Source organism: Camellia sinensis, chromosome 6, assembly GCF_055761805.1.
Source record: "Camellia sinensis isolate YWXY chromosome 6, ASM5576180v1, whole genome shotgun sequence".
NCBI lineage: Eukaryota > Viridiplantae > Streptophyta > Magnoliopsida > Ericales > Theaceae > Camellia > Camellia sinensis.
In genome coordinates this window covers 29201769-29211577 of record NC_138966.1, presented here as the reverse complement: position 1 = coordinate 29211577, position 9809 = coordinate 29201769, and the positions used below count along the sequence as shown (strand labels likewise).

The 9809-nt window shown below is 30.2% G+C and overlaps 1 protein-coding gene across 23 annotated transcripts; it reads right to left on the bottom strand.

The window, feature by feature from the left end:
* Window positions 1–1242: 1242 nt before the first annotated feature.
* LOC145789393 (CBL-interacting serine/threonine-protein kinase 9-like) lies at window positions 1243–6897 on the bottom strand. Of its 23 annotated transcripts, none has more exons than XM_082873535.1 (11): window positions 6182–6881; window positions 5687–5767; window positions 5130–5167; window positions 4666–4767; window positions 4029–4115; window positions 3106–3439; window positions 2848–2919; window positions 2513–2620; window positions 2275–2355; window positions 1630–1682; window positions 1243–1505 (listed from the first exon to the last, which is right to left on the bottom strand). In XM_082873535.1, the coding sequence occupies exons 7-11, from the start codon at window positions 2914–2916 to the stop codon at window positions 1388–1390; spliced, it is 429 nt and encodes a 142-aa protein (XP_082729661.1). In that variant the 5' UTR covers window positions 2917–2919; window positions 3106–3439; window positions 4029–4115; window positions 4666–4767; window positions 5130–5167; window positions 5687–5767; window positions 6182–6881; the 3' UTR covers window positions 1243–1387. The 23 variants fall into 23 exon arrangements, with proteins under 23 accessions (XP_082729661.1, XP_082729675.1, XP_082729663.1 ...); XM_082873549.1 differs by having other exon boundaries at window positions 3106–3419; window positions 4666–4745; window positions 6182–6859; XM_082873537.1 differs by having other exon boundaries at window positions 6720–6858.
* Window positions 6898–9809: the final 2912 nt, after the last annotated feature.

Sequence of the window (9809 nt, the reverse complement as noted above, 5' to 3'; positions counted from 1 at the left end):
TAAAAAATAAAAATAAAAAAACTAACTTTTAACCAATTTCCCAAATCATCCCAAAACCATTAAAGAACTTCTCCTACAAGAGATATGCACATTTTTCAAATTGGTGCAAACCATGAAATTCTACTGGAGCATCAGCTCTAGCTGAGGAAAGTACAAGATATAATTTAAAAGAATCACAGAAAAAGTTTATGTAAGTAGTCATTATACAAAAATAGCAAGAGAATTACTTTGGTAGGTAAAGTTCTTTAGAGGAACTGATTGGGACTAGCCCAGTTAAGAGGTGAAGGCTTCAAGTTTTGTTGTTGGCAAGATTTTACTTTTCTTATATGCTATGACCTTCAATTTAAAAAGAGAAAGATAAGAAATGTTAAAGGTGTTATTTGGCAATATTTATAGTTTGTTTAATTTTTTTTATTTACAAATAAACATTACACGTGTATTTATTTATTTTAGTAGACAAAAACAAAACATTTATACATATATATATATATATATATATATGGTATGATACAAGTGTGTTTCAATTTTTTTTTTCTTAAAACAAGTGAAAGGGGTGGCCAATGAGAGGTGATTGTCAATGATTGTAAATGGTAGTCGGAGGTAGTTATCGGCCACATAGAGGTACCTGTCGAAGGTTATTGTTAAACACAAGAGGTGATTGGCCATGATTGAAGGTGATTGCCGACTGTGAAAAATGGTAATAAAAGGAGATTGTCGATGGTCAGCTATAGTGGTCGGTCGTTGAAAATTGTGGCCGTAGGTGATTTCACTACTACAAATACAGATAAAGATCACACTTTTTTTGTGTGATGTATGTTTTTTAATCACACTTTTTAAGTTTTATTAAAGTGTGGTCTTTGGGAGTGTGATTAAAAAGGGTCATTTTTAATCACACTTTTTAAGTGTCATTAAAAAATGCTTTCATCACATCTTTTAAGTGTGATTAATAATATTTAGATCACACCTTTTAAGTGTGATTAAAAACATTTAGATCACACTTGGTAAGTGTGATTAATAACATTTAGATCACACCTTTTAAGTGTGATTAAAAACATTTAGATCACATCTTTTAAGTGTGATTAAAAACATTTAGATCACATCTTTTAAGTGTGATTAATAACTAATAAAATCTGTGATAAAAAAAAATTCGACATATTTGAAGAATAATTAATATTATTTTTGTACGCGCATTTGAAGAATATAATACACACTATATACTATATTTTGAATCACAACCATATATTGAATGGAATAACGTCATATATTTCATAAATGAAAGTTAAATGTTCAAAAGTATATACAAATAAATTAATAAAAAAAAATGTAACTGTGATTACATATATTAAAAAATTAAAAACACTTGAAAAAACCAAGTTCTTGACTGCTTTCAAAGCCATGTGGTTCGGCTCGTCAAAAGGCAAGTATCCAGCCATAAGAACAAACAGAATGACCCCACAAGACCATATATCAGCTGCTGTACCATCATAACCTTTATCGGTGAGCACCTGATGGAATGGGGGAAAAGAAAGAAAGAAAGAAAGAAGTATCACAAATGCAAGAAACTAATAAGAAAAGGAAAATTTTTTGCATCGAAGTGACCATCCATTTCCATGACATCATAATTGATACCTCAGGAGCAACATAATTTGGGTTCCACAGGCAGTGTAAAACAGCACGTCTTCCTACAGTAAACAAGGTAGTCAGTCTTTGATTAAGCAAAGCCACAACACTAACTTATATTGATGAATGAGGGTTAGGTTTAAGGCAATCCATAACTTATGTGTCTGAATGATATTGAGATCATATAACCTCAATGTGGATTAGATCAGGTCTTAAAAAATGGTACTGAATGTTTTCAAAGTGTCGAAATCTAGATGATGCATAATACAGAATCTTATGAAGAAGTCAACTAATAAAACTAAACTGCCTCCTTGATTTGGGGAACTAATATAAAAAGAGGGAAAGGAAAGACACAAATCATAAAAAAAAAATTCATTTCCAAATTAATAGAAACCAGAAATGAACAAGCCACTGAAGGATAGAAGAAAAACTAATGGCCACATTATTCCTGAGGAATTCCTTTCAGAGCAGGGCACTGCTCCTGGCCAGAAAGGTAGTTTCTGGACTAGGTGATTTTAGTAAACCAAATAGACTGCAAAATTGACTCAGTGCTGCAACCACTTTTAAAAAATTTAATGTTCAATTTATTAACACCCGCCTGCTAAAAATCTGCTCTTAGATGAGGAAATTGTTGCAAACTCACATAATACTTACCCGCACTTGCTGGGAAAATGCACTCAATCCAAAGTCTGAAACCTTGAGAACACCAAATGAGTCTAGAAGCAGATTCTCGGGCTACAAAAGATGCAGGGTAATGCAAATTTCAGAGTCATGGTCGAATAGATAGCCAAAGAAACCAAATTACTGTTAGATAATAAATTCTTTTTTATAGGAAAAAATTAGAATAAATACATTAATTAATCAATGAAACATGTAAGAAAGTTTGTTAAACCTTTAAGTCTTTATGGTACATGCCCCTACTGTGGCAGTAGTCTACAGCATTGATGAGCTGCTGAAAATATCTCCTAGCTTCATCTTCTTTAAGTCTTCCTAGTTTGGCCTAGTTATAAAAGGGTCAATAAGGGAATATTATCAGACAAATACAAGACTCGGTACCCACATGATTTACATAAATGAGCCTCAATAGAACACACATTACCACAACAAAATGGTAAGAATGACATGAGCAAATGCCTAAATTAAGATGTAATGCATTACACAATTGATTATATTATGAATGAAATTATAGGTGCTCAGAGAGTAGAAGCTCAAAAAACAATGCCTTACTATTTTGTCAAAAAGCTCGCCCTCGCCAACATACTCGAGCACAATGTAGATCTTTGTCTTGCTTGCCATAACCTATTTTCAAGCATAGAAAAAGGATGCATTAACATGTAAAACATGAAACACTTAGACCATCATATTTCTAGTAGTGCGAAGAGCATTCAATTCCTTTTAAATTCTGCTCATAAATATCAAAAAAACTTAAAAAAATGTTGCAACAAATAGACATATAGGATAGGCTACTAGTAGTTAGTTAATTACCTTGGCATAGCAATTGACTCTTCTTAATCTGGCTTTCCTGTAAGATGGGCGCACATTAAGGGCAGCAGTCCAGCCCTTGATTGCTTTCTCAAATTGACTAAGTTTGGACCTGCAAGTGGCTCTGTTGCACAACAACACCGAGTTGTAGGGGTCATGGCCGAGTCCCTCTCCATATGCAACACAAGCCTCTGAGTATCTTTATCCCCTGAACAAATCGTTACCGTTGGATTGAGCCATTGCCAACGCCCGTGTCCTCCTAACCACCATGTTCACTTCCTTGTTGCTTGAGTCCAGCCGTGCTGCTCTTTGAGCCGCTGCTATTGCATCATCAAATCTGTCAACATAAATACACGACTTCCTACTCATTAAATTTTTTTTTTTTTTTTTTTATAATCAAAGGTGTTGGATAGTTGTTTTGTTATACCAACAAAACACAATTCAACAAATGAAAAACTAAAAAACAAGAGGTGACCAAACCTTTTGAATAAATTAAATCATATGAATAAATTAAAAAACTATCAAAGGTGTTGGATAGTTGTTTTGTTATATATATCAGTAATTTTTAAAACCTAACTTGATTGGTAATTAGATCATTATGGAATTTGAATGAATTAAATCATATGACCAAACCTTCATTTTTCTTATTATTTTGAACAAATTAAACCTTACAGCCAATTTGATGAGTGCTTGGTGGTATGATTTAATTTGTTTAAATTGTAAAATTATCTTTTTGCCCATTAGGTTAGACTTTGACTGTTATTGATTTGGACTGGCATCTCCAACTGGATCACATGAATTGAATTTAGAGACTTTAGAAATTAAGTAGATGAAATTATTGTTTAATAATGAAACAGAAAAAATGACGATAGTTTAGCAGATGAAAGTCAACTAACCCAAGATGAAATAAGTGAAAACATGGTTACCTCAGAGACAATTTGAAGATAATATAGACATGCTGCATTGTTTGGATCTATATTCATATATTCACCATAGCAACTTTGTTTAGTTGACTGCAAAAGGACATATAAAGATCACATTGTATTTATAATTGTAAGATATGAAGTGAGGTTAATTATGGTAAAGAGTAAAATCATCTTTTGTGTAAAAGCACAATCCCAAGGATACGGTATTTGGCAAAGCAATGATGAAAGCAAGGATTTTTTTTTGTAGGGTTAATTATATTTTTGATTCCTAAAATATGAGTTTTGTGTCATTTTGATTTTTAATGTTCAAACTGTCAATTTGGTGCCTAATGAATAAAATTTCAATTTGATTTTCAACATTTAAATTGTGTCAAATGGAGAAAGAAAGAAACCTCATGCACCCATTTATTACACTGGTGGTGATTCCTATATTTTCTTTTAAATTTTATTTTAGTTCATCTAATTTTGCACATGATATTTTTTCGTTTAAAATTCTAATGATATATAAGAGAGGGACCACATTACAATAAAATTAAAAGTGTAGGATTCAAATTAAAACTTCAGTTAAACTAAAGGAATTAATAATATAATTTACCTCAAAACATTAAAAATAAAGAAAAAAAAAATGGAATTGTACCTCATAGATTTCATCTGAAATGAGTGATACACGATGAGCATATGGGATAGCTAAATTTTGGTCATCATAGACATCTGTCACTGGATTGCCCAACAAATATCCCTAATGATCACTCCCATTCAAAGAAAACAAAAATGAAAAAAAAAAAATAATAAATAAATAAATAAAATTATGAACTGAAAATTCTTATCTGTTTGGTTGTGTTTTTGTTATTTGCTTTCATTTTTTATTTTTTGAAGACAAAATAATGAAAAGTTTGAAAGTATCCATCATTTTCATTTTTGAGTGAAAAAAAAAATTAAAAATAACTTTTTGATGTTCTATTTCCTAAAAATGAATTGTTTTAAAAAAATTCCAAAAAAGTTTCATGAAGAAGGAAAACAAAAAACAAAAAACAAAAAACACAACTAAACAATTGGAATAAGCTGAACACTTGATTAAAGTTTTAAAACTAGATCATGTACTTGTAGGTTCATTGTTGGTTGATGTCCAAGTTCATTACCTACAAAAAACAAAGTTAGTCACCGCAAAGGTAGAAAAGTTTTACCATTTTTTCTATTCTATTTATAAACTACTAATTTCATCTATAAAATTCTGATTTCATTTCATATAATTTAATTGAAAATAGTTCAACCAAACCAATAATCATAGAAACCTAACCAACTGGGCCAAAATATAATTTTACAATTTTAACAACATAAATCACACAACCAAACTCCTATCTTTGGACTTATGCTATATTAAACAATTTACACTCTATAGCCAAACACATAGGTTGATTATATTGTTTCAGTTGTTCAATTTTTGAAATGACATTTCTACCCATCAAATTAGGATTTAACAATTATTGATTTGGACAACTGTCTCTAATTAGACCACATCAGCTGAAATTAGAAATAGAGACTTAATAGATGAAATTAATAATTTAAGGATAAAATAAAAAACAAGGAAGATAATTTAAGAGATAAAAATTAAGTTAGTAAAAATAATAAGAAAAAAAATTTTTGTGAACACAAGGTACCGGTTAAAATTTCCTGAACAATGATGGAATAACCAAACCAGAGTAGGAGTCACCACCAATGTACAATGGATTATCAAGAAACTTGAGATGATCAATCAGCCACCATGTCACAATAAAATAAAATAAATGAGATGAAGAGTTTAATTAGTTTTAACTATAAGAATGCAATAATAGTGCAATTAACCTTTTTCCATCCAAACAAGAAATATAAACCAAGAGTAAATCAAAAGTGGACACAGAATTTTCACATTATGGAATACAAATTATCTCAGATTTGTGTCCCATTCTTCAACAATTCATTTGTTTGCTATTTATTTGATTTTCCCCCAAAATCAAACTAAACTAACCCAAAATACCAAAGACAGGCTCATTTTAACTGAACCCATATAATGAAAAACCAATACTCAAAATTTCTATAGTTTGATTGATTATTCCTGCATTTTCTTGGCACCCAAACAGAAATAACTATAATATAAAATGAGGAAATCTTCTTACCTTCATCTTGAGGCAACTCTGACTCGGAAAATCTCAATGACCATAAGCAACTCAGTCCAATAATCAAAAGCACAACAGTGTTTCTATGAAGAATAAGAAGAGAAGAGAAGAAGAGAAGAGAAAAATACCCAACAATATGGCGATGTTTCACACAGGTATTTTATCAAACACAAGAAGGGCTTTTACACCGTCTCCCTCGCCCAACCCTCTTATAGCTCCCCAACCTCTTCATTCCCCTTAGGAACCCCTATCCCACCTGGTTACACTTCCCCTTCCGCCCCTTGCCACAGCCCCTCCAACCCTCTACTACCATAGATCCATTGCCTCTTTCCCTCTTATCCACAACCACAAAACTACTCTTTTTCTCCACCACAATCTGAAATGCCCGCCCTTTCCCTCCCTACTATAGCACCACTAGCCCTCCTCTCACACCGCACCTCCCGTTACACCATTCCATCCCCACCACAGCGCCACCACGTTACCGAAAACCCTTACCCCACCATTAAACAACAGAGAGAGAGAGAGAGAGAGGCCATACCTTTGTAAGGGAGAAGGGATGGCGAGTCCACTGTGAGGGAGATTGGAAGAGGCTGAAGAGATGTTGACATTGAGCATACAATGAGGTGCTAGGGTTTTATTTGGAAAAAGTCTCAAAACGATTTGTCCTTACAAATTCTTGTTTTGCCTGCTGAGAGTAATGGAAGTGAAAAGGGCACCAGTGTGGGATATATTATTATATAAAAACAATATATTCAAAACTATCTACAATCACATTAATTAAAAGGTGTGAATAAAAAATATACATATAATCATATTTAATTTAAAAATAAAATAAAAAATAAATATTATTATATTCAATTAAATTAAGTATGATTAAAATATCAATCTAATTTTTTTTATCACACTTTCAATAAAAGTGAGATATTTTTATTTGTCAAAGTGTGATCTTTAACTATTTTTGTAGTAGTGATATAATCACACTTTAATTAGAAGGTGTGATTAAAAAATATATATAATCATACTTATTTAAAAAGTGTGATTAAAAAGTAGTAGTGTATATATAATCACACTTTAATTAGAATGTGTAATTAAAAAATATATAAATAATCACACTTTAATTAGAATGTGTGATTAAAAAATATATATATAATCACACTTGTTTAAAAAGTGTGATTAAAAAGTAGTAGTATATATATAATCACACTTTTAATTAGAAGGTGTGATTAAAACATATATATATAATCACACTTAATTGAAAAGTGACATAAAAAATAAATATTATCACACTCAATCAAATTAAGTGTGATTAAAATATCAATCTAATTTTTTTTATCACACTTCCAATAAAAGTGAGATCTTTTTTTTTGTCAAAGTGTGATCTTTAACTATTTTTGTAGTAGTGTTTTCAAACAAGAAATGATGGCCAGAGAAGGTCACTAGCCATGGTGGCTAGAGGTTGGGTGGCCTATGGTGATGATGACTGGTGTGGGTGGTGACAAATGACAAAATGACTTTTAAATTATTAAATTAAAATATATATATATATATACTAGGTTATAATTTAGGGAAATATTATGATGTAATTTAAAAAGTGTGTATTATATGCATCTTATAACTAAAAAAAAAAAAAAAGCATAACTTTAATTTTTGAGTCATAATTAAAAAATTATATATATCATAACTATATACAACATAATCCATAACTAAAGAACTCATGAGTTATAACTAAAATAATGTCATAACTAAAGCAAAAAATTGATCTTAACCAAAGACGAAAATATACACCCTTTTCAAAAGGATATATATATTAGAATTTTCCTATAATCTATCGTCAAAAAGAGATATCTTAACAAATGAAAATTGTAAAAAGAAAGAAAATGATTTAGAGAACCTGATTAAATGATTATAATTTTTTTTTTCTTTTGGCTTAGTTTAATGCCTCATTTGGGGTGTGGCCTTTTTAGTAATTTTATTAATTTTTTTATGAGATGAAAATAATAATTGAGAATGGATTTTTTTTTAATTTATAAGAAAACATGAATGATTAGTGTATATGATTTTTTTTTTTTTTTTTTTTAGGGTGTGGCTTTTAAGAGTATACCACAATTGAGTCGAATTTACCCCAAATAAGATTATTTCTCTACTTGTTATACCGCAATTGCCCTTTATCTTGTTGTTTGTCATCGCTTTAGAAATGGTTTGGCCTAACATAACCAAATCAACCTTGTAAATGAGGTGAAAAAAGTAACACGCTTAGATGGCGAAGAGTTAAATAAAGAAATGAACAATGTGTCACGACTCTGCAAAACAAGACATTATTGGTGCTATTGGATCAGTTGTTGTCCGCCGAAGGATAGTCCAATCAGTTCAGTGGAGCAAAAATGATCTAGAATCAAGAATGTTTGTAAACGGAGTTTTAGGTTATGTTTGGTATAGTTTTTGAATCATAATTCTATTTTTTAGTTTGAGTGCGGCGCTTATTTACAGTTTTCAAAAATTATTTCCACACTCGCTTTTGAAAATTCGTGTACCCGGTCATCCCTCGGACATCCGGCCAGTTGACCACTACAGTGTTCGTATTTATTTATTTTTTTGCACCTGTAATTTTTATATTTTAAATAAAAATATTTTTGATTTTTTTTTTATAAATTTTTTATAAGCTTTGAATAGAATTTTGGGTTGTGTATTTGGTTATGAATTTTATGTTTTTGTATCAAAAATTGTATCACATCACTCAATTCAAAAATTCTTTTTAAAACTCATTCACTAAACAAATTTTCTACACTTAAATCATAATTCCAAAAATTACAAACTCAAAATATAATATTCTTAAATCATATTTAGAAAACTCTACCAAACGCTACATTAAGTATTCCTCTTCTTTCAAGGACTTATCTCTATTTATAATAGTAGATGTTTTTATCATAAGCTACGCAAATCATTTTAGATTGCTTAGAGGGTGTTTGTAATGATCTAAATAATTTTACATTTTGAATTTTTATGAAAAAATGTATAAAAAAAAAATAGAGAGATTATGTGACCCAAAAAGATAAAAAATAAAAATAAATAAAAAAGTGTGCTAATACAAGAGATGCCAAATAATGTCTTACTGTGCAGCTTGGTTGGACTAAACCCATTAATTTATATTTATATATATATATATATATATGTATATATATAAGACAAAACTTGCGTACTGAAAATCTTATGAACTAAAGCCTACGATGACCTATATAAACTAGACTAGATAGTAAGAAGTGAAAGAAAAGAATATACAAAGTTATTAAGATAAGAGAGAGGAAAATAATTTTTTTTAATTAGGTTAAGTGCAGATTGAATAACTATTTTGAGAAATTGTTAAATGAGGAACATGAAAAAAGGTCGAAATGGAAGGAAATAACCAGTAATAAGGAAAATCAATACTACAAATTCTACTGCAGGATTAGAAATTTTGAAGTGAAAATTATACTTAAAAAGATGAAATCGAATAAGGTTTTAGAACCCGATGATATCCCTATTGAGGTTTGAAAATGTTTGGGTAAAAAGGGAGTTGCTTGGTTGACTAAATTATTTAGCAAGATTTTGTTAACTAGGATAATGCCAAAGGAGTAAAAGAAGAGTATTTTAG